The 25,144-nt window shown below is 32.0% G+C and overlaps 4 protein-coding genes across 4 annotated transcripts; 3 read left to right on the top strand and 1 right to left on the bottom strand.

Annotated features, from left to right (window-relative positions):
* Positions 1-1,423: 1,423 nt before the first annotated feature.
* Positions 1,424-2,527, bottom strand: LOC101244586 (uncharacterized). Its single transcript, XM_004239675.5, has one exon. The coding sequence runs from the start codon at positions 2,373-2,375 to the stop codon at positions 1,620-1,622; it is 756 nt and encodes a 251-aa protein (XP_004239723.1). The 5' UTR covers positions 2,376-2,527; the 3' UTR covers positions 1,424-1,619.
* Positions 2,528-5,234: 2,707 nt separating this feature from the next.
* Positions 5,235-8,075, top strand: CCH (copper chaperone). The gene is made up of 3 exons (NM_001247418.2): positions 5,235-5,343; positions 6,997-7,072; positions 7,786-8,075. The coding sequence occupies exons 1-3, from the start codon at positions 5,335-5,337 to the stop codon at positions 7,944-7,946; spliced, it is 246 nt and encodes an 81-aa protein (NP_001234347.1). The 5' UTR covers positions 5,235-5,334; the 3' UTR covers positions 7,947-8,075.
* A 1,227-nt stretch (positions 8,076-9,302) lies between these two features.
* On the top strand, positions 9,303-10,905 carry LOC101244289 (peroxidase 5-like). The gene is made up of 2 exons (XM_004239674.5): positions 9,303-9,652; positions 9,958-10,905. Exons 1-2 carry the CDS (start codon positions 9,413-9,415, stop codon positions 10,720-10,722), a joined length of 1,005 nt encoding a protein of 334 aa, XP_004239722.1. The 5' UTR covers positions 9,303-9,412; the 3' UTR covers positions 10,723-10,905.
* A 4,965-nt stretch (positions 10,906-15,870) lies between these two features.
* Positions 15,871-24,111, top strand: ABCG41 (ABC transporter G family member 41). The gene is made up of 21 exons (XM_004239673.5): positions 15,871-16,129; positions 16,582-17,036; positions 17,244-17,364; positions 17,487-17,575; positions 17,769-17,853; positions 17,938-18,228; positions 18,311-18,401; positions 18,517-19,417; positions 19,528-19,688; positions 19,809-19,912; positions 19,994-20,159; positions 20,243-20,365; positions 20,524-20,654; positions 20,736-21,068; positions 21,284-21,574; positions 21,896-21,979; positions 22,065-22,198; positions 22,289-22,516; positions 22,622-22,793; positions 23,030-23,284; positions 23,525-24,111. The coding sequence occupies exons 2-21, from the start codon at positions 16,630-16,632 to the stop codon at positions 23,792-23,794; spliced, it is 4,437 nt and encodes a 1,478-aa protein (XP_004239721.1). The 5' UTR covers positions 15,871-16,129; positions 16,582-16,629; the 3' UTR covers positions 23,795-24,111.
* The last annotated feature ends 1,033 nt before the right edge of the window (positions 24,112-25,144 follow it).

Raw genomic sequence — 25,144 nt, forward strand, 5'->3', positions numbered from 1 at the left:
ACATATAAAAAAGAAAGTAGTATTCGAATCAATTTATACACACTTCGATAATTTTATTGTGTACGTATTGCCTCCCAAATAACATGCATGCTTACGAATAATTTGCAACGCGAATACTCTAGTTTACAAATATATATATATATGAAAATCGTTAAATAATATATATGTAGATTTAGTTATTGTCATCATATTAGCTACTAGTTGATCAAGGTTGATGCGGGAAATAATAAACTTCAAATCCTTAATTCAATTCAATCGTGATTAACTCAAAAATTAATTTGAGAAATGAAGTTTATTGACATACTTCTAGAAGTGTACCAACCAAAAATTAAGTAACTAAAAAAAAGAAAGAAAAAGAATGAAGATTTAATAATTCAGGTGATATATAATTTTAATAAGTTAATATGTGATTAGGTGACCTTAGAGATAGAGAAATTATTTATAAAACGGAAAAAACGATCATATTTGTCCTAGTACTAGTACTATCCGAAATTGAGCAATACTAAACGAAAAAACTTAAAGAGTTCTGGTTAAGATTCAGCTCAACAAAGACAGTTAACAAAGACAGTTCGATGCACAAAGACACTAACTCACAACTGAAACCAGCAGGTTATGAGAAGAAGAAACAGATTTTCAATGTAACCCCCATTGACATGCTCAGAAAAAACTGATACATTCTTTTGAATATTAACTAACAGCAAACTAATGAGATAAACTGACAGCAAACTTTGCTTTATCCAAGTCTTCATCTCATGATTGAGATAAACTACACACGAAACTGATTCATCGACAGAAGTTGGCTGGAATTTGACCAATTCGATCTCCATAACCTATCTTAGATCCATATCTAAACTAAGAAGTTACTTCTAGTTGATACAACAAGACACTAGAAATCTTTTAGAAGTTGAGGATTGTCGATTCAAAGCTCCATCGACTCATCCAAAAGGCATATGCTCTGCTTTAGTTAGTCTAAGCAACTAGTCTTTGGTATGAAAGTCTCGTATGTTTAGATATTTGCGGACTCACTTCCACTTTACCATACCTTCTGAACATGAGGCACTCTATCATCCCTATTTTCAGTCAAATTCTCTAACAGCCAACAGGATAAACGAAGCGACAAGAACATCTATCAACCTATTTTCAATCAAATTTTCTAACATCAAACAGGATAAACGAAGTGACAAGAACATCTATCATCCCTATTTTCAATCAAATTCTCTAACAGCAAACAGGATAAACGAAGTGACAAGAACGTCTATCACCCTGTTTTCTATATCCTTATAGACACACCTTCCCCTGGTTTTCATGACAATGTACATATCACAAAAGCAAAATGGAGTATAACATCAAGACATGTCAACAACAACACAACAAGCATCCTTCATAATCTTTTCACATAAACACGATTTCGAAAACCAAAAGCTTTTTGCACAACATGATAACCATCTTGATTCACAAAAAGTTTATATCTTTCAACAGATAACAACCAAGCCAGAAGAGATCAATTAAATACCGTAAAATTAACACTGCATAATCAAGTTTCCTACTCAGTAGCTAAGACAAAAGAATCGAATCAGTGCAGGCTGCAAAATGCAAACTTTTTTTCAGTTCTGCAAACATCAAAATATCACTAGCAAAGAGAAAAGCATGTAAATTAAGAAACAAGCGTACGCAATAAGCCCTCGATGTTCATCTCCATACGAAGCCAGCTCAACCAGAAGCCTTGTGCAAACCCGTGTTGACCATACAACAAAAACTCCGGTTAGCACCTTGATCACCAAACCACCAGGCAAAAACAGTGATAGCGCGGATAATATCACGATGGGCAACATACAATAACCGATCAAGCTAACACATCTGTACAAATTCAAGTTCCCATTTCGACCAGCGAGCATATTAAACACTACATATAGAAACATCGAAGCCATTACAACCCATCCCAGTATTATCCCAAAATGGATCTTTCCAGCTAGCAATTGAAACAATCCAAACGCCATTAGAAATATAAATGGTCCAGAAAGGTCACCATCTTCGTGAAGATCTGGTTTGATTCGAAATGGGTTGAGTATTGAAAGAGTCTTCTGGTAAATTTGCTTTGTATTAATCCCAAGCTCCTCTAATAGCGGCGGCTCATCTTCAAATCCAATTGATCCACCGCCGCCGCCGATGGTGGCGGAGGCAAACTGGGGAGTGGAAAATGAAGTTGATGCAGCTGCTGATCCAATGTCAAATGACATAAAAGGTATTCCAGGGTTTGAAGATCTCGGCGGCTGAAAAGGAGCCGTCGGTGGATTAGCCGGAGGACGGCGTTGCTGTACACTGGGGTTTCCATCGGAGGGGAATATCACCGGAGGAACGTTGAATTGTTTCGCCATTGATCGGAGATCTGAAAATTGCAGAAAATTAGGGGTTTTGAGAGAGTTTGAAAATGAAATTTGGGGATTGGAAGAGGAGAAGGAAATGAATATGACCCGAAACTTGAAGGTTCGGGTCGTCTCGACACACTTTTCAATTTTATTTACGGGATAGTTTGTTTTGATATCGTTATTTAACGTATATTTATTTTATTATATTTTTTGTTTATATCCATTTTTAAATATACGATCTTTGAAATTATGTCGGATAAATTTAATTTTGAAAATAGTCTATGTCGTTATAAATATTTAAAGTTCAGATGGTAAAAAATTATCTGAATTGTATGCACGTATGATTGAAGTATGAATAAAAATAATCGAACTTCAGTTATATATACATGAATTTTAGTCATATTTAATAGGCACTATATTAGATTTTTAACGATAATATTGTCGTTAAATAATAAATGTATATATTTTTAGCGGCTATTAGTGACAGATACATTTTAATACTTTTTATAAATGTTGCTAAAACTTATAAGGACATTGAATCTAATGATAATAAATTAACGTCGGTAAAAAAGTTATTTTTATTTGTATTGAGGCTTTATGTACCTTTCTTTTTATTTTTCATATTTGCATTAAAATTCGATAATATTCGTACTTGTTTTAAGGAATTCCATCTTAGAAGACAAAATACTTCTTAACAAATGTAACTTCATACCCTGATTTCATATAATGTGATGATGGTCGAGTGTATCTCTCTAGATGAGGTCAGAAATTTTAATCTTATATTTTTTCATTCTAAATGTTCGTATGATATTTTAATATTGATAAAAGGTATATTATGTGTCACATTATACATTATGTTATGTCTATTGATGAATATTATATTTGTGGATATTTGTGGTATATTACACCAACACTAAATATGGGCAACACCTCTCTAAATGGTTATTTGGTAACATTTTTGAAATTTTAATTAATATATTTTTAAAGTTTAATGTGTTCTATGTTAAAAACCTAAAGATCAAATCAGTCAAATTTATACCTTTAATTTACTTTTTTTGTAGTAGTACACTCATCTTCTCAAATCTTAACACATAATTTTCTGGGTTCATGTAAATTCATGCTTTCTTCTCAAAAATAAATATAATATTTGTGAACTAATGCTCGAAGTATCATATAATGCGATGATAATGTGTGGTACCTCCTTAGTGAAGTTTGAAATTTAAATCTTATATCTTATTTAATTCTTAAACGTCTGTAACACCTCTCTAAATAATTATTGATAACATTTTTGGCGTTTCAATTAATTTACTTTTTTTTTGCTTTAACTTTTACAGATTTTTCACCTATTACATTATTTTTTATTTATTTATAATTAAAACTAAATATGTATGATAAAACTAGTTGTGCTCGATAATATACCATACAATCAATCTCAATACCGTAGATATGGAAGAATTATTTAAGCCTATAGTTTTAATAGTTTGACGAATTAGTGATAAGTCTAAATATTAAATTAATCAAATTTATATCTTAAATTCATCTTTTCATCAAATGCTCTCATTCTTTTGAAATCCTAAATTATACACCTCTAATTATATTATATTGTTTTGATAAATACGTATAATATTTAAATAAATTATACTACTCTATCATTTTTCATCATTACATAAAATCAAACACCATTAAGTTGAAACATAAAACTTAAAATAGAAGTGTCGTATATGAATTTAGAATTATTACATAATAAACCAAAATAAAAAATAATAACATGAAATCCATTCTAAAATGAAATCATTTATCGTTACATAAGAATGAATTTAATAATATAATATAATAAAAAATATTTTTTTACTTTCTATATAATCAAAAGATAAAATATTCACATACAAATATGTAACAAGTTGTTAAAGATTCCAAAATATGTGAAATAATGATAAATTTTTGGTCCAAAAAAAGTTTCTTTCAACTCCCTAATAAAATAAAGAATAAGAATATTCTTATTTATTATTTATATATATTTTATTTTATTTTATATATATTCACGACTTTGTACTGCATGAAGTAGTACATGTACTACCATAGAAAATTCAATAATATTTGGATAATTGTACTGCTTTAAACTTTGATCTAAAAAATATTACTTATAACTGACTTTATTTAGTTATTCATTTTAAAAATAAAACACATATTAAAATTATAACTTTAAAAATAATAAATTAAAACTTTAAATTTTTCAAGAAATTTTAATAAGGATATAATATAAATTCTTTTTTTGTCCTTCTTAATTTGTCAAATAGACAAATAAATAGATACAAGAAATATGGACACATAAATAGAAACAGAGGGAGTATAATATAAGAAAGTTAATGTTTTTACTTTATAAAAATACAAAAAAAAAGTCTCTATCTTTCTTGAAAAAATTTATTTATTTATCAAAATGCAACTCAATTATAAATCATGATTAAATTTAATTTAGTTTGAAAAAAAATAAAAGTATAATTACAATTTTCTTAAAGAGATTTAAAATAGACAAATTAGACTAAAAAAGTTCATTAACTATTATTTAAACTAGGTATAAATAGTGTAATTTTTCATCAAAAGCAGTTCGATTGTTCGAATAAACCCTACCTCATATTGGCTCCGTCTCTCGAAAAACGAATAATTGATAGCTAATTATGTTTTAGTAAATAACAAATAATAATTAAAAAATAGAAAAAGTAAGTATGTGATAATTTAAATAGATAACTCAAAAAGCCATATATTTTAGATGCGTTTTTGATCTTTCGGAATTTTTTTTTGAAAAAATAACGCAAAGAATCTATTTTTTTTCTTCATATAAATTAGCAGCCTTTCACACCTCTCAAATCACAGAAAATCAAAAGGTCAATTTTTTTCTCTCAAACTTTGTATATCACCAATTTTTTTCTCTTGAAAAACCTCACAAGCTTCTTCTCAATTCAACCTCATCATGTCTCAGGTACTTTGAATTTACTTTCCTTTTTTTGAAATTTTGAATCTTTGATATGTTATATGAATTGGGCATTTTTCAAAACATGATTTTGAATTGATTATATGAAGGGATTGATGGATTTTGCATTGTTTGTGGGGATTTTGATTTAATTTGTTTTTGTTTTAGCTGAATGTAAAAGGGATTTGAATGAATTTGTTGTTAATGGGTAGAAAATCCCTTATTAGTTTGAGATTCAGGTGTAGCTCATTGATTGATTGATTGAATGGGGGGGGGGGTGAGGGGTGGGGTGGGGGTGCTGGTCTATCGAAAACAACCTCTCCGCCTCTCAAGGTAGGGGTATGGTTTGTGTCCTACCCTCCACGGACCTCGCGAGTTGGATTACATTGGGTATGTTGTTGACTTGTTGTTGTCTATGATATGTAAAGAAGCTAAGTTCGACATTCAAGTTTTTGTTTTTGATGGTATTGTTGAAGGGTTTGATAAGATTTGCTTGTTTAATAGGAATTTGATCTTTGTTGTTCTTGTTTTAGCTTAAAAGATGTGTGCTTGGAATATTTTTTTGTTTCAATTGGAAAAAATATTGAAGCTTTACATGATTTTTGAGCTTCAACTGTTTGAAGATGGATGAGTTTGTTTGTTTACTACTGTACCTGGTGTGAGCTAGATCAACAGGTCTGTTAACGAGTGCAGTGATCGTTTCAATAATTTATGGAATAGTTTAATTATTCCTTTTAGATGTAATGATAGTATGATGACTTGATCATCTTTCTTATAAATTGGTTGATTGATTATGAGTGTTTTTTCCTTTCGTTGCGATGTTTAGTCTTCCGTTTTTCCTCTTCCATATGTATAGAAACTAAGTTCAACAGTAGAATCTTGGTTTTGATGATAATTTGAAGTAATTTGTTGAAGGGCTTGATTAGATTTGCCTGTTTAGTAGGGATTTTGATCTGGGTAATTCTTGTTTTAGCGGAAAAGTCATGGACTCTGTATATTTGTTATGCTATAAATGTTTGATGATGGATGAATGTGTATGTTTACAACTATGAGTGGTTTTACTAGCAAAGAAGATCCATGGGGTTGGATTAACTAAATTCAAGAATTCAACAGCTAGTTTGAGTATTTTCCTCATTAATGAGCTAGTTTAATACATTACCTTCTGTTTTTGGTGAATATTTATTTCTACGTTCTCCTTTTCTTGATTTTTTCCGGTTTGAGAGTTGGTCCAAGTCATCCCTTGAGTGGCTAAGTATCATTGTTGATCTAGAATAGAATGAGAGCTCCCCTGTGTCGATTTGCATTAATGAGGGAGATCTTCAGTAGTATCATAACAGAACTGAATTTACTGATTCAGAAGAGTGCTTTTATAATACGAGTTTTCCAGAGAAACAATATATTAATTGATTGAATTTGAATGAATGGATTCTTTGTTTTTTGATCCGGGGTTTGGTTTGGGGGTTTGGGGGGAGGAACAGTTCTTGTGTGTGTTGTGACTCCGTTGAAACCTTTAAAATGTAAGTATTAGGCAACAGCGTCATGATGTGCTGCCTAACAGCCTAAGTGATGATTGTGCTATTTTGTTATGATTTATGCTATCATAACTCTACATCTCCGCAACTGTCAATTTAACACCGATATTTTTACCCCTTGTGCTAGCAGACTGTCGTTCTCAAGGTTGGCATGTCATGCGAAGGCTGTGTTGGTGCTGTGAAAAGGGTTTTGGGGAAAATGGAAGGTAAACAATTTTACTTAAAGAGTCCTAGTGCTTTACAACATTTAACTTTACAGTATTGCCTTTCTCATAAATCCTTTGTACAAATAGAACATATAACTTCTCGGTTTCACAAAATGATACTTTTCTGTATTTATATACTTTCGACTTTGAGCTTCTTATTTTATTCTTAATGACATGCTCTTCTAGTCATGTGCCAATCAAAACACCGCCATATATAATGAAATTAGAGAGTGAAGATCATTGTTCCGATTTTATGGACACATCTATTCTGTTCTCCCATCACAGCTGCACAGTTTTGGTTGGTTCATCCATCTTTGGGTAAACCGTGAAATGGTTGTTGCTAGTCTATTCCATGAGTAGAAGTGTAAGACCTGGCCAACAACACTCTTCGAGTGTGCTCATCATCTTTCTCGCTCTACCACAATTAGTTGACTGTACCATAAACGGTTGGAATACTTCAATAAGTCACTGAACAAGACATCCCAAACATTCCTTCCTTCGACTGCTAACTCCATGACTAATAACTAACGATAGTCTGAGTTGCTTATTTGCTTATTGTTCTGGTAACAGATAAAATATTAAGAAAAGGCGATGACGTGAATTGACATCTTAGGTCCTCATATCGTTTATGTATTCTAGTTTCTGCAACCTAACAGATTTGCTCTGGTATTGACTAATATATCGACTTATGTCTTCTTCATAACCATATTCAGGTGTAGAAACTTTCGACATTGATCTGAAGGAGCAAAAGGTGACTGTGAAGGGCAATGTTCAACCAGATGCTGTTCTCAAGACTGTGTCAAAGACTGGAAAGCCAACATCTTTCTGGGAAGCAGGCGAATCGGCTCAAACAGAAGCTGTTAGTACAGCTTGATGGTGTATAATGACTTGGAATTGTATGTTAAGGCTTGAGCAATATATGACTTTATCAAGAATTCTCCTATGTAATAGTTTGAAATCAGAATTGCAATAAGTTGTTTGAGAATTTTAGTGTTGTTTTCTATGATGTTGATGGCTAGTACATTGATGCAGGTCTGCTCAATGCCCTCTAAAAACGAGGCATACGTCTTAGGCCCTCAAATTCGAAAGACTCAATTTTAGAAATAATAAAATTGTTATCAACTTGTTACAACCCGGCTTCTCGAGTCATGATGACACCAATCAGTAGGTAAGTCAATCCGTAAAGGGTAGGATCAACACTAACAATAAGAAAAAACAGAAACGGAAGCAAACTAAAAACTATATACAATGGAAACCCTTCCAGAATGTAGAAGTCACGAGTACAAAGTTGTTTAATACGAATAAATACAAGTATCAGATGTTGGAAGTTTGATATTTTTAATATTTTACGGAAGAAAAATATTTTATCATATCAGAGAAATTATTATATTTTAATTACTATACGTAAGTTTTTAATAATCAAAAAAGAAATTAGCTATAAAAAAATATACATATAAAGAAAAATACTACAAAATGTCACATTACTTACCCTTGACATGTTAATCAAGTTACTTATAATTGCCAACCTAATAAATTCTAATGATAGTACAATTATAATATTTATGTATATAACTTTAAAATTTATTTATTATCAGAAAAATGTCAAGACTTTATAAAACTTATAATAATGAGTTGACATTCAAATATTTTCTATAAAAAATAACAACATAGTGGCTAGTGGCTACCAAGTAACAACTAATAAAATTAAAAAACCATACTCAAACTTCATTTGGGATTTATTTATCCATTTTCAACACTTAAGATGCTACCAACTATTCCAAACTACATAGTATACTAAACTTAAGATTGAATATTTTTTTTATCCATTAATTTAACTTATACATACTGACCGTATAGTTAACCTATCGTAGCCTATAGGAGGTTACTTGCCTTATTTCCCAGGTTACTAGTCACACTTATTATGGACTATTAAACTCGAAAAAAGTATGAGTCTTCGATCATTTAGGATATATGAATGATTTGAAAAATAAACGTATGTGTTGTGTAATCCGCTTGTATGTGAAAGAGTAACAATGTGTTTTCGAATTCAGAAGTTGATGAAAGATTGACTTTCTGTAACAACTTAACGCGATTCCCTTCTTTGTTTGTTTGACTCGAAGGAGAAGTGCCCGTTGAGTTCTTAAAAATCATAATGTGGTAGTTGTGGAACACTTCAAAAGTCATACATATTGTTACAGGTAAACATGTTCTGTTTTTTATATTGACAAAAGATTCCATAACTGCATAGTTACATGCTATAAAATGTTCCATGGTGTTACATAAATTATCCATCATTCACTTGATTAAAGCGCGAAAAGAAGACATACTAATAGCTATCTGATGGATTCTAAGGGCTTTAATTGTTCTGTTTTTGTACTTGTTTGTTGTTTGGTTTTGTCTCTTTCAGTTTCATCGTTGGCTAAACGACAACCCTCCTGTCTGATTGAAGTAGGTTACTATCGCTATACTTGTCCCTCTGCTGAAGCCATTGTGAGAAAGGTTGTGTATAAGGCCGTTGCTCGTAATCCAGGCATTGCTGCTGGCCTTATCAGGTTGCATTTTCATGATTGCTTCGTGAGGGTACGTTGTGTTCTAATGTACTATTGTTCTCTTGATGATCTCATTCTTCGAGTTACATTTAGTCTGCATGTTGAATTGTGTGACCATCTTATCTGAAGTACTCTTGAGCTGTTAGCGAGTGTAGCATTACATTTAGTAATTACTAGCTAATGTTATGTCTCAACATTGCCTCTTTACGCGTTGGTTTGAGTTTTCTTATGTTATAAATACATGTAAACACTTTTTTTTACTTGTGTTACCGTCTCATTAAGCTTTTAGATGAGAGGAGTTTTACGCGTGTTACTTACATTTTTCATGTACTTTAGGGATGTGATGCATCTGTGCTATTGGATGGACTGAATTCAGAAAAGGAAAGCATAGCAAACAAGAACAGTTTACGAGGTTTTGAGGTGATCGATGAAGCTAAAAAGCAGCTCGAGGCTGCATGTCCAGGAACTGTCTCGTGTGCTGATATTCTAGCCTTTGCAGCTCGCGACAGTTCTTACAAAGTTGGGAAAATAAACTATGATGTCCAAGCAGGACGTCGTGATGGACATGTTTCCATCAAGGACGAGGCCTTAGCCAATCTCCCCTCTCCGTTTGTCGGTGTCAAGGAACTAATCAAGAGCTTTGCAAGAAAAGGTATGTCTGTTGATGAAATGGTAACACTCTCTGGTGCACATTCTATTGGTGTTGCTCATTGTGCTGTTTTCGCGAATCGTCTATACCCTCAAAACAAGCAACAAAATCTACCAATTGATCGCGTATATGAGAGGATGTTGAAGTCTATTTGTCCACCAGAATCACTTACAAATGGAACAGGAGTAGCAAATCCTACTAATTTTGATGTTATAACACCAAACAAATTGGATAACAAGTACTATATGGATTTGAAGAGTAACAAGGGACTTTTAGTTACTGATCAAACATTGATGAGTGATCCTAAAACCGCGAAAATGGTGAACTTTAACGCGAGATATGGACGTGTATGGGGTAAGAAGTTCGCGGATGCAATGGTGCATATGGGAACTTTAGACGTCCTCACAGGATACAAGGGTGAAATCAGGAAGAACTGTCATTTCGTGAACTAAATTTGTTGTTTTTTTGGTATTTATGAGTTTCGTAGAGCTCGATTTTCGAGTAGTATTTCAAGTTTCTTGTCATTGTTAATTATTAATATGAGTTGTAGACATCTCATGAAAGTGAGGATGTTTCAATCTTTGTTCAATTGTAACAGATGAATCTTCTTAATAAAAAGTTATTCTTGATTGAAAGTTTCTTCGTGTGAAACTTAGGAAATTAATAATTTAATAAAAAGCGAAATCGAGATGAATTCTTGTTTCGTGAAACATAAATTTCAAGAAAATCGGCGTTTGATGTTCGAAAACAATGTGTATCATTTAATAGGTTGTCATCAATGGACACACAAAATTTGACCTAAAACTAAATACGTCACACATATTTCAGATAATTCATGGACTAATACATGATGAGATAATCTCGAATTCTTGTTTCGTGAAACATAAACTCCAAAAAAGTGGTGTTTGTCGTTAGAAAACAATGAGTATTCTTAAATAGGACGTCACCAATGGATACACAAAATTTGGGCTCAATTAGAGTCGATCACACATAATTTGGAAAATTCATGAATTCATATACATGAAAAAAAACGAGATAATCTTGAATACTTTTGCCTTTCGAGAACAATGAGTATCATTAAATAGGTCGTTACGAATAGACCCACAAAATTTGAGCTCAAACATAATTGGTCACATATTTCGAATAATTTATGAACTAATATATACATGAAAAATGAAGATACTCTTGAATTCCAATTTCGTGACACACAAACTTCGAAAAAAATAAAGAAACTTCCGCCTTTTGAAAATAATGAGCAATGAACCACAAATTCTGAGTTCAAACAGAGTCCGTCACTGATTAAAATACGACAAAAATCGACCCAAAATAGCAAAAATAGAGCATCGTAGACGAAAAAAAAACTATGAGCGAAAGAGTTAGGTAATTGAAAATCAATAAAAAATTTCAAAAAAGAAGAATTAACTTGATTTATATATCAATACAGTAATATATATTAATCATAATATTAAAAGTTAATTTGGAAGAAATTAATTAGTGATCACGAGTGAGATAACTGTATTTTATCACAACATTTAAGTTACTTATTTAGTCAATAATTTGTTGTTGTGATCTTCACTTAAATTCTTATTAATAAATTCACAATGATGAAATTGTTGTTATTTAGTCAATAATTAATAATGTTTATTTGATTTAGTTTATTTAATTAATAATCACAAGACATAACGTAAGGGTGTGAAAAACAAATTATTATTTTTTTGTCAAATATCTTGACTTTTAAGGCACGATAAGTAAGCATTTCAACTTTAATAATGCACATCTAGACAAATTAACTCATTTTTATTGTGGCAGTTATAAAATGATTATTTTGACATCCCAAAATTTATATGACACGTCAGTGTTAGATGTCTACGAGACGCCGTCGGAAGGAGTTGAGATATTTAGATGTTTAAATGTGTGTATTTTTTAGATTGGAGTATTTGGTTGGCAGTTGAGGCGAAATTAAAGTGTCTATTTATATACTATAAATTATGCATTTTAAAAAATTTGAAAGTGCAATCCCTATAGCATAAAGTACAAGCCTTGATGTTGAATTTTAATGATTTTTTTTTCTTTTATTTTATATTTTAGCTCAAGAGTTGAATAAGTGAAACAAATTTTATATATCAATAAATGTCCAAGGTTGTAGTAGTTGGACTAGACCAATATAGTTTTAATGAATTCTGACAAATAAGCATAGATATTTATTTCTTTCATAAATATTTGACATCGATATTATAACCGTATATCGTGTGATCGGTACGATAGAAAGTATCATTTCAATTTTAAATCGTATAATTTTTAAGAAGAAAAAAAGTCATTGGCACCATACATGCATTATATTTGGCATTTTATTATATGATTATCATTTCTTGAAATTAAATGAAATACTATAAGATAGTGTAAATGAATTTTTACATTATCAAATCACTTATATAATAATTATGAATACGATCAAACAAAATGTTATTGTGTTAGTCTATTGAAAGAATAATTCAAAGTACACGTCATATATTACACGAAGCAAAGCCTTAGAACTCCATCACATCGATCCAAACTCGTGTACAAATCGAATTATGCCAACTGATATTTAAAAAAATTTAATTCGCTCGATATCTAAGTACTTTCATATTGAAACTCCAACTAACATAAATTTTCCTCGTGTAAGTTTCATTTAAAAGAAAAATACTTTAAACTAAGATTTCATTTTCATGTCCAAATGTATGAATAAGAAATTTCTAATAATATATTTGATATAATTTGCATTAATTTTTCAAATAGGTTTATTTTATTCATCTAATAATATATTTGATATAATTCGCTTTAATTTTTTAATTAAGAAAATTTTATTCAACGTACAATTTATTGAAAAGGACAATATTTTCAATTAAAATTAAAATTTAAAATTTCTGACTCCGTTACATGTGTGATAAGACAATAAGTTAGTGTGTAAAGCACCTTGAGAGACAATAGTATGAGCCCGTGGGTCCAATAAAGTTGATTTGTCAAACATTAGCATTTATTTGACGGCTGACTTTTTTCACACGTAATATAATGATGATAAAATTAAATTCGTTCGAGTTCAAATAGATTATTAATTTGCCTACATGTAGTTTAATTTATTTCAAGTCACTAATAATCGAGTTAATATGTAGTCTAAATTAACGTACGAAATATAAATTTTTTAAAATATTTTTTTAATTCGATATAATATATAATTATGACTAAAAAATATATTTTTACGAAATAGTAAATTATTTAATGAAAAAATAAATAAAACAATTAAAATTTAATAAAAATTGAACGAATTGAGTTATAATCTATATTTTAATCTATTTCATCCTAGTACCTTTTGGATGGTTCATTATCTTATTTAACTAACTTAAATTTATATGTAGATAAGATAATCTTATATTATACACTTTTATCCAATCATAACCAACCAATTTTTAGTCAAAAAAAAAAAAAGTTTATGCATAGTAGTGAAAAGTTTGTTAACAAATCATTACTACTTATAGTTTTTTCCAATTGGAAATACACCTAACTCCATATAAGGTGCATATCCATTGATACCTTTTTTACACTATAAAAATAATAATAATATATTTAGTATAATTATATTTTATATAATAAAAATTATATTAAAATATTAATAAATAAAGTAAAGATGTTTCTTACTAGGAGTATAAAATGGAGAGAGAATAAAAAAATCGAATTTAATATTTACTTTTTTTCTATAAAATGCATATAAATTTTGATATGTCATTCAATTTGATTTAAGCGATTGAATGGATGGCTATTTAAGGATAAATGATAAAAGTCTCCTCCTTTGTTTTTTTCTTTTCAGTATCATATATTATTATAAGAGGGAATTAAAAAAGTTGAAAGTTGAATTACGATTTTACCCTTATTATAAATTAAAATGATATAAAAATATTTAATTATTTAATTTAAATATTTAATTATATTATTTTAATAGAAATGTTAATGACTTTTGCACTTTTTTAGATTAATTCTTAATTAAAATATCTAATTTAATTTATCTTCTTTAAATATTTACCCTTTAAATAGATACATGTCTATGGTTTATCTTCTAGATTAATTTATCTTCTTAATTAATATTTGTTTTTAATTTTTGTAACACTTGACCTTTCACCTTTGTAAGTTAATCTTCATATTCCAAAGCTATATTTTTTCCTATAAATACAATCTTTTAATATTATTTTTATAGAAAGATTTACATGTGATACAATTTTTTGTGTGTGGAAGACTAGAGAAGTTTTAATCAAGTGAAGAAAATTTCAAGGCAAGAGGATTTGCGACAAGATTACAAGGCATAATGTGATTATAGGAATGAATGTTAATTACTAAAATATCGAAGCTTGATGTATTTATTTATTTTTACTTATTTGTCGAGATTAGAACTATGGTAAGACCCCTCCATTTATGTAGTTGAATATCACTTCCATTAACTTGTCTTCCAAATATTATAATTTTTTATGGTCAAAAGTTGAATGTTGATTATTATTACTTTGTTTCTATTTGCATTATCAAGAAAAAACAGAAAAAAGATTGTCTTAGCATTTTTCTATTTTTCGTTGGTTGCGTTATGCTAAACTTGCTCCTATATATGATACTTTTTCTTTGTATTTGTAATTTTGTTTTAAGAATATATTTGATTGAAGGGTGTATTTTTTGCTTTAGAAAATGAGACAAATACAATCATAAAAATAGTGTATAAGACATGCAGAACAATTAATGCTTACAAGATATTCTAATTTCAAATATTAATAATTATATTTTTGCATTTTAAATTTTAAATATTTGTAAAGAATCATTCTTACATGTGCTTGTGGATAAAATCTATAGTTTTTCGACAATTTTCATTAAAATTATCATGAGATCCAAATTCCAAAGTCGAAAAAATGATACACCAAAATGCTTAAGAAGTTAGAAGATCTTTTTATCCTTTGACCAAATATTGCTCCTATTATTTGTTTAACAAAAAAATGTAAAATATATTTCAACAAACTTTTAATTGTAAGAATACTAATATTGTCATTTTGACTCTCCATTAAGTTAAAAAATCTGATTTATTTAATTAATATTAATATTTTATTTGTATAATTACATAATTTAAATATCAATCATTGCACTTTAAATCTTAATTATTTTCTTCTAATAAATTTTTTATTTATAAATTTTAATCACTTAATTGCATTCTACTTAACGAGAAGGAGAATTTCATCTTTTATGAATTAATGTCGAACATTTTATCTTCTTGAAATGTATAAATATTAATTTAATTTCAACATTTTATGAGACAAAAAAGACATTTTAAGAAAGTTAATCATAAGATAGTGTGCCTCCATTTTTGTTTTTGCTACTTTATTTTATCTTTTAAAACAAATATATAATTTATATGTCAAAATTATAATAAAGGGAGGACTAAATGTAAAAAAAATTCTTCAAGTTAATTGTACATTACAAACATTTTTTTAAAAATTAAATTGTTTATCATTTTATTCATCGTTATGAAGTAACGTGCAACGCACGTGTCCATATACTGGTATATATATAAAGATGAAATCATCAAAAAATGTGATGTGTATACAAACAAATCATTTTTTTTCAATATATAATAATGAGACTATCCAACTTCTTTTTTTGTTTTTTTCTTCTTGTTTTAGAGAGTATCCATGATCTTTTGTGTGTATCAAGTTGTTAGAATAAATGTACGGTAAGACTGCGTACAATAAACCGTAGTGATTCGGGAGTTGAAGCTTAGTGCATCAGACTGTCGTCTTTTCTAGTTATCGAGTTGTTTAACAAATCTTGAATTGGATGCAGGGGATTACAAAGGTGAAATTTTGTTGAGTTTTTTGAAATATGAAAAAAGATATTTGATTTCATTGAATTTTAATCTTTTTTTGTATATGAAGAAGTGCTATTTTGAGTTTATTGTGTGTGTATACGTAACTTTATTCAATGAGTAATGGTCAAAAATATTCCTAAAATATCCTGGTTTTTCGAGTTTCATATATGAAGTATAAAGTATGTTGCGAGTTTCTTATCTGAACTATGACCTCAACTATAAATTGTTCAGTTTTCCTCCTTGAAATATCATTATAGTTTAGGTAGAAGGGAATAACTAAGAGTTGATGTGTTTACATTTTGATACGTAGTCGGTGATAGTTCAGATAGAAAACTCGTAAAAGTATGATCTTTGGTGAAAAATCTTGAACTGGAAAGGGTGTTTGATTCAGAAAGTTTATATCTTTTGTGGCAATCCTAAAATCTTGAATTGACAACAGGTGATTCCAAAGGTGTAAATTTTGTTGAGTTTTTTTACATAAGTGAAAATGTCAGCAACTATAAGCAAAGATGAATTGAGCAAGTCTCTAAATCGTCGATCGTTGAGTAGGAGCAGGAGAATGAGTTTTGGATCAACAAGTGTAAGAAGCTGGGCTTCAGCAAGTGTTACAGAAGTTTTAACTGCACCAGGAGGTGATGTTTTCCAGATAAATGGGAAGGAAAACGACGATGAGGACGAGCTAAAATGGGCTGCAATCGAGAGACTTCCAACATATGATAGACTGAGGAAAGGGATTTTGAAACAAACATTGGATGATGGAAAGATTGTTCATCAAGAAGTCGATGTAATGAATCTTGGATTTCAAGATAAAAAGCAGTTGATGGAAAGTATACTTAGGATTGTAGAAGAAGATAATGAGAGGTTCCTTCTTAGGCTACGAGACAGGACTGATAGGTAAAAAACTTTAATCTTTCTTGATATTCATTATCGGGGTCAGTTTTTGCACATCTCGACTATTTTATTAGGTATTTTCTATCTCATCGTACCATCACGAGAATCGGATAACTCTGTCTATTGAGACATTGTGTCCTCATGGTTTTCAATAATATCTTATTTTTGTGTTTTGATATTGTTCCAAATATGCAAATTATGTGTATATAGGGTTGGGATTGACATTCCAAAAATTGAAGTTCGATACGAGCATCTTTCCATCGAAGGAGATATATATGATGGATCTAGAGCATTACCTACTCTCTGGAATGCTACCATCAACTTTGTAGAGGTACTGTTTCCTTTCAACAATTATATTGATTCTGAGGTTCAACGTTGTTTAATTTTTCTAGTAGAATGAGCACTCGGTGCAGCAAGGTAATCAAGTTTTGTTTTTATGTTCAAATTTTATAGGGGGCTCTTGAAAAAGTCAAGCTTGTCCCTTCAAAGAAAAGGGTCGTCAAGATACTTCATGATGTAAGTGGAATTGTAAAACCATCAAGGTATGTTCAATAAACGACATTCCATTCATAGTCTATTTAGCGAAGTTACCAAGATCTGCTTAATTTTAAGAAGTGTTTTTCATCACCGTCTATAGTTTGTTTGGTGAAGTTACCAAAATCAGCTTATTTTGAAATGTGTTTTGTCGTCAAATGGAGTCTCAGAAAAGTACACTGTGCTTGTTTTATCTTATAGGATGATACTACTTCTCGGGCCTCCGGGAGGTGGGAAAACTACATTGCTAAAATCACTTGCTGGAGTGCCAGATAAGGATCTGAGAGTATGTGATCTGTCAACATTGAGAAATTACATAGTGAAGTGTTTAATCTATGATGTACATCTAACTACTAGTTCGTGTGCTTAGGTCGCTGGGAAAATCAGTTATTGTGGTCATGAGCTCTCAGATTTTATTCCTCAGAGGACTTGTGCTTATATCAGTCAGCATGACCTTCATCATGGAGAGATGACAGTCAGAGAGACATTGGATTTTGCGGGACGTAGTTTAGGAGTTGGAACAAGATATGATCTCCTCACAGAACTGTCAAGACGCGAAAAGGAATTGGGAATCAAACCAGATCCCGAGATAGATGCATTTATGAAGGCTACAGCAGTTGCAGGCCAAGAATCAAGTCTAGTCACAGACTATGTTCTTAAGGTTAGATCCTGATCTTAGTCATAATAGTTCGGTGCATTTAAGAATCGGATTAGGGGTATCTTATTATTTCGGAAATTTGCAGCTTCTTGGGCTGGATATATGTGCTGATATAGTGGTAGGTGATCAGATGAGAAGAGGTATATCTGGTGGACAGAAGAAGCGGCTGACGACAGGTTTCTTAATTTCATGTTGAGTCAAACGAGTATATCATTATTCGACTAAAATTTGATCAGTTTCTCCTGGTATATGCACCTTATGACATTTGTCTCAACTTTTTACTGAATACAGGAGAAATGTTGGTTGGTCCTGCTAAAGTTTTCTTTATGGATGAAATCTCGACCGGCCTTGACAGTTCTACGACATTTCAAATTATCAAATACATGAGACAGATGGTCCATATCATGGATGTGACTATGATAATATCTCTTCTTCAACCTGCACCTGAAACTTTTGAACTTTTCGATGACATTATTTTGCTCTCGGAAGGACGCATAGTCTACCAAGGTCCACGTGAGAATGTGCTTGAGTTTTTCGAGAGTATTGGATTTAAATGCCCAGAAAGGAAAGGAATTGCTGACTTTCTTCAAGAGGTTACTTCTCTAAAGGACCAAGAACAATACTGGTTCAGAGAAAACAAACCTTACAGATTCATTACAGTGGCTGAATTTGCGGAACTCTTTAGCAATTTTCGTGTTGGACGTGAACTTTTCGATGAACTAGAAGTTGCTTATGACAAAAGCAAAGCCCATCCTGCTTCACTTGTCACAGCAAAGTATGGTATCTCCAACATGGAACTCTTCAAGGCATGTTTATCAAGGGAATGGCTATTAATAAAGCGGAATTCGTTCTTATACATGTTCAAGACATTCCAGATTACTGTCATGTCAATAATAACCTTTACGGTATTCTTTAGGACAGAAATGAAAGCTGGACAGATTGCAGACGGAGGCAAATTTTACGGGGCATTGTTTTTCAGCCTAATCAATGTGATGTTTAACGGTGCAGCAGAGCTTGCACTGATCATTTTCAGACTTCCTGTGTTCTTTAAACAAAGAGATTCTCTATTTTATCCTGCCTGGGCTTTTGCTCTCCCAATTTGGCTTTTAAGAATCCCCCTCTCCTTCATGGAATCATTGATATGGGTTGTCCTTACTTATTATACCGTCGGTTTTGCTCCTGCTGCAAGTAGGTATGTACCACCGTTCACTCCTAGAAACAAAATATGATTCATAATCATTATGAATATAATGAACTCAAACTGATCTAACTTCTATTATCTGGACCTCGGAAAATTTTCAGGTTCTTCCGTCAATTCTTGGTATTTTTCGCTCTGCACCAGATGGCGTTGTCTCTCTTCCGCTTTATTGCTGCAATTGGAAGGACTCTAGTAGTTGCAAGCACTATTGGCACTTTCAGTCTACTGATAGTTTTTGTGCTTGGTGGTTTCATTGTTGCAAAAGGTTCGTTATAACAGAAGACTAGTTCAGTTACAGATTGTTAATTTGTACATCAGGGATCTATAGGTGGATGGACATAAATGACCAATATTCTTAATGCAATTGCTTATTTATTGTTGTTAGATGACCTCGAACCATGGATTAAATGGGGCTACTATGCATCTCCAATGTCATATGCACAGAATGCAATAGCCATCAATGAGTTTCTGGACAAAAGATGGAGTACTGTAAGCTATACAATTATGTTCACAAACAGTAACAACCATCAACTTTTCATTGTCATTACATACCGATCTTTTTCTTGTCAGCATAACAATGATTCTAGTTTCTCCGAGGAAACGGTGGGAAAGGTTCTTCTTAAGTCAAGGAGCATGTATACAGATGATTATATGTTCTGGATATGTGTCATTGCCCTATTTGCCTTCTCATTTCTCTTCAACTTCTGCTTCATCTTGGCGCTGACTTACTTAAACCGTAAGCTAGAGACTCTATCTTCTATTTAAAATTTCGGAAACTTATTTGTTGTTCTCTCATCCATTCTTGTAAATGAAATGCAGCACTTGCTGATTCTAAATCTGTTAGTATGGATGATGACAAAAGTAAGAAAAACGAGCTAAGTAACTTTAACCCCAAAGAATCAACAGAGAAAAGTTCAGTATCTACCACCGCAACATTTAAAGGTTTGACAATCATATATATATGCATTTTCCCTGTTGTTGTATTTCTAAATGCATCTTCCTTCAGAGATAGTCGTGTAAATTAAACAAAAACTATGGCGATATACTGTTGAACATACTATAGAAATCTGCTTTGGTCATATGTTGAATGATCATTGCAGGTATAGATATGGCTATAAGGAATAACTCGAGTATTGACAAAAGAGCAGCCAAAAAAAGAGGAATGGTGCTTCCTTTCCAGCCGTTGTCACTTGCATTTAAACACGTCAATTACTATGTCGATATGCCAGCAGTAAGAAACATTCTTTGTGTTGTAAGCATTGATACTGTTATGCTTAATTTATTGCTCATCATTCGGTTGTATGCCTGTCAGGAAATGAAAGCCCAAGGAATTGAAGAGACTCGTCTCCAATTGTTACGAGATGTTAGTGGCGCTTTCAGACCTGGAGTCCTTACAGCCTTAGTTGGTGTAAGTGGAGCTGGGAAGACTACTTTGATGGATGTCTTAGCAGGAAGAAAAATTGGTGGCTACACCGACGGAAGTATCATAATTTCTGGTTATCCAAAAAACCAATCAACTTTTGCTCGGATAAGTGGTTATTGTGAACAGAATGACATTCATTCTCCACATGTTACTGTTTATGAGTCATTGATATATTCAGCTTGGTTGCGTCTCTCCCAGGACGTTAAAAAGGAAACTAGGAAGGTTTGCTCCCATCGTTGTTGTCCCTTTTGTTTTTAGTCTGTTCACAAAAAGTAGGGTCACGATAGGCTGACAGCCAGCATAAAGCTAGTCTATTATGATGAATCGTCACAATGCAGAATAGACAACCCCAACTTTGTTTGGATTGAGGCAAATGACCCTGTTAATTTTCATCGAAAAGAAGGCGAAGGACTAACTTGCCTAGTGTTTTTGTTCAGAATTTCGTCGAGGAAGTAATGGAACTGGTCGAGTTGAATCCTCTCCGGAATTGTCTAGTTGGACTGCCGGGGCTAGATGGTCTCTCAACTGAACAAAGAAAAAGACTGACCATAGCTGTTGAACTGGTAGCAAATCCATCTATTATTTTCATGGATGAACCTACATCAGGACTTGATGCTAGAGCAGCGGCAATTGTGATGCGAACTGTGAGAAATACAGTAGATACAGGTCGAACTGTCGTGTGCACAATCCACCAGCCAAGCATAGATATCTTTGAAGCTTTTGATGAGGTAAAAGATTGGAATATTGGCTTAAACTCCCTCAGTTCGAATTTATATGTCACTCTTTTCTTCTAAGTCTATACCAAAAAAGAACGAAAACTTTCTACATTTGGAGTCAGTTTAATTTAAACTTCCCGTTTTACTCATGGTGACATGATTTTATAGCCACGAATATGTCATATTTAGACTACAAGTTCCAAAAGCCTTTTTTTCTTTATTCAACTTCGTGCTCAAAAACCTTCACATAAAATAGAATGAAGGAAGTATAGCTTTCACAAATCTGCAATTCTTGTGTCACTGTTCTTCTCACGCGAACGACTACCTTTGCAGCTGTTGTTAATGAAAAGAGGAGGACAAGTCATATATGCAGGGCCTCTCGGACATCATTCTCGCCTATTGATTGAGTATTTTCAGGTGTGTATCATCTCAGCCAAAACTTTCAAGTTCTCATGGCATTACTGTATAGATAAAATCAGTAACTAAAAACCGCTTTTTCCAGTCTGTTCCAGGAGTTCCGACATTAAAAGAGGGATATAATCCGGCTACTTGGATGTTGGATATCACAACTCCAGCAGTTGAGGGTCAACTAAATGTGGACTTTGGAGACATTTACACGAACTCGGATCTATATAGGTAATAAGAAGATAACATAGTCTACTTCATTTTACTTTCAGTACTGTGTTACTGACTAGCTCACCGTCATTTACAACTCAACTTTCATAGGAGGAATCAAGAACTAATCAAACAACTAAGTGTTCCAGTACCAGGGTCCCAAGACCTTCGTTTTCCTACGAAATATTCACAACCTTTTGTTGATCAGTGCAAGGCTTGCTTTTGGAAACAACACTTATCCTATTGGAGGCATCCACAATATAACGCCATAAGGTTTTTCATGACAGCAATTATAGGGATCATATTTGGAATTATCTTCTGGGATAAAGGGAACAAAATGTAAGTCATCATCTTGCTCCTTCTGTTTTAATCGACGAATCAATCAACTAGGCGTCATTTCATGGAATCCCTTGCTCGCTTAACTTGACGGTATAATGTAAACAGGTACAAACTGCAAGACCTATTGAATCTACTGGGAGCTATGTATTCTGCTGTTATGTTCCTTGGCGGAACAAACACTTCAACTGTGCAGTCAGTTGTGGCGGTAGAAAGAACAGTCTTTTATCGAGAAAGAGGTGCAGGGATGTATTCTGCGCTGCCTTATGCATTCGCTCAGGTATGAGAAGGACCAACAGAAAATTACTTATATAGTATAAGCTTGCTCTTGGAACAAATATTGTCTATAGGCACAATACATAACATTACGAGTCTAGGTATGCACTCTCAAAGTTAGGGTGCTTACTTTCCAGTTGAAGCCAAGTTTGAGTGTTTGTTTATGCATTATGTTTACGTCTATAAATATAAAATCAAGTCATCATCGAAGAACTAAATCTTTTCATTTGCTCTCTGCAGGTGGCCATAGAGACTATCTACATCGCGATCCAGACTGTTATTTACAGCCTCATTCTGTACTCAATGATCGGTTTTCACTGGACAGCTGCTAAATTCTTTTGGTTCTATTTCTTTGTTTTCATGAGCTTCGTCTACTTCACAATGTACGGAATGATGCTTGTAGCACTCACTCCAAGCTACCCAATTGCTGCCATCGTCATGACATTCTTCCTCACTTTGTGGAACTTGTTCTCTGGTTTCCTTATCCCTAGACCAGTAAGTACAATAACCCCTACAATATCAAAATAAGTTTCATTTCTTACACTGTCGGTGTTTGTAAGTTAAATCCTACTCTCTCCGTTTCAAGTTAAGGTCCGCTATAGGAAACCTTGTTGTTCCATCTGAGCTTAAATCATGTCATTGGCACATAAAACATTACCAGAAACTTGAGACTTAAATCTATAACATGGAAAAACATCTTTGCATCTGATAACATCAAAATGTTTGCTTTTGCAGCAAATTCCGATATGGTGGAGATGGTATTACTGGGGTTCTCCAGTAGCATGGACGATATACGGTCTTGTAACATCTATTGTAGGTGACAAGAACGATAACGTTGAGGTACCAGGCATTGGCGAAATACCATTAAAGCTATTTTTGAAAGATAATTTGGGATTCGAGTTTGACTTCTTAGGAGTTGTTGCTGTTGCTCATGTTGCTTGGGCTGTTCTGTTCTCCTGTGTTTTTGCCTATGGCATCAAGTTCTTGAATTTCCAAAGGAGATAAGTTTACTTGAAGATAATATATAGTTTTGTGTAACACATAAGTGTTATCGAACTCGTAACACGTACCTGACAACAATTTTGAATAGTTCGAGCAAACAAAGATCATTATATGATTTATTTAGTTTTGATGTATAAACAACTCTTGTGATGTTAATTAAGCAGAACAGACACATAGTAACAGATTTTGGAATCAGCAGATGCTGCATTTTGCTTACAAGAATTCATATTTTGGTATACAATATTATACATCATTATACAAAAATATAATCAAACTCATAATGTTGTATACATGGTGTGTTAATTAACACTGTCATACAATATTGTTCTTTCTTCTTTTCTTCCTTATTTTTTGTGTATATTATTATACATGTCTATAGAAAATATATCATTATACATGTACAGCATGAAATTAAAAATTAATTTGTGTTTTCTTATTTTTTTCGAGAACAATATCTATGTAAAAAGCAACTTTTCTTATTGATATGTGAGTTATTGCCCAAGCGAGGACTGGGGCTATGTGACATATCGTTATATTTGTGTTGTGATGCATTCGTCCTCATTCAACATATCATTGTGTAGGTAGAGGTGTTTCATAGTTTATTTCCTAGTCTGATTAGTTGTTTATGCTTAATCGGTCTAACCTAATGAGTACATACGGATTGTACTCACCCCCTACTTTTATTAGCCCTTTAATGTAGTCCCTAGTCAGGGTGATCCTCGTAGCAGTTGATTGGATCCAACATGTTTATCTTTTCTGGAGTTGTGGTGAGACTGTGTTCTCCGAATCGCCACTGTCTCCATCTATCATTGGAAGTCTATTAACTTTTTTTTCGAAGACTTGAGATGGTTTTGAAATTCCGGAATTGTATTAGATGCATGCTCTTTACACTTGTACTACCAGGTTTTGGGAAATTCTTCATTGTTTTCTATCATTTGTGGCTTAACTTTCCTTCGGATGTCTCGTATGTGTTAGTTCTTTCGGCTTACATACCATTTTGGAGTTCGTGTCATCATGTCTCGACTTTTGGATCGTAACAATATGAGACAATTAGTACTACAATTTCTTATTAGCTCTTTAAATCTCAAGTTATTCTCCTCAAACGAAGTTATATTTAATTTTTACCCAGTATATTTCAGATAATTATTTTTTATACACATTCTTCATCTATTTAAAATTTGCAAATTCGAGTTTTCTTATTAAACATAAGTTTAAAGGTTTTTGAATATTCGAAATTAATTTTTTTATAAATTTTATGGTTAATAATAGGGCATAAAGGGACCATTTTTTTTTCTTGGTGGATCGTTTTTATGAACCAAATCATCATATTTTTTCCAATAATACCCCTCTCTA

Source organism: Solanum lycopersicum, chromosome 5 (assembly GCF_036512215.1).
Source record: "Solanum lycopersicum chromosome 5, SLM_r2.1".
In the NCBI taxonomy this organism is placed as follows: domain Eukaryota; kingdom Viridiplantae; phylum Streptophyta; class Magnoliopsida; order Solanales; family Solanaceae; genus Solanum; species Solanum lycopersicum.

Excerpts from the sequence above, each read along its gene's own strand:
- LOC101244586 (XM_004239675.5), bottom strand. The coding sequence starts at position 2,375 with ATGGCGAAACAATTCAACGTTCCTCCGGTGATATTCCCCTCCGATGGA.
- ABCG41 (XM_004239673.5), top strand. The coding sequence starts at position 16,630 with ATGTCAGCAACTATAAGCAAAGATGAATTGAGCAAGTCTCTAAATCGT. Across the intron at positions 20,160-20,242 it reads GGCGCTGACTTACTTAAACC|CACTTGCTGATTCTAAATCT; the intron begins GTAAGCTAGAGA and ends AATGAAATGCAG. Across the intron at positions 20,366-20,523 it reads TACCACCGCAACATTTAAAG|GTATAGATATGGCTATAAGG; the intron begins GTTTGACAATCA and ends TGATCATTGCAG.
- LOC101244289 (XM_004239674.5), top strand. The coding sequence starts at position 9,413 with ATGGATTCTAAGGGCTTTAATTGTTCTGTTTTTGTACTTGTTTGTTGT. Across the intron at positions 9,653-9,957 it reads TTCATGATTGCTTCGTGAGG|GGATGTGATGCATCTGTGCT; the intron begins GTACGTTGTGTT and ends CATGTACTTTAG.
- CCH (NM_001247418.2), top strand. Across the intron at positions 7,073-7,785 it reads GGTTTTGGGGAAAATGGAAG|GTGTAGAAACTTTCGACATT; the intron begins GTAAACAATTTT and ends AACCATATTCAG.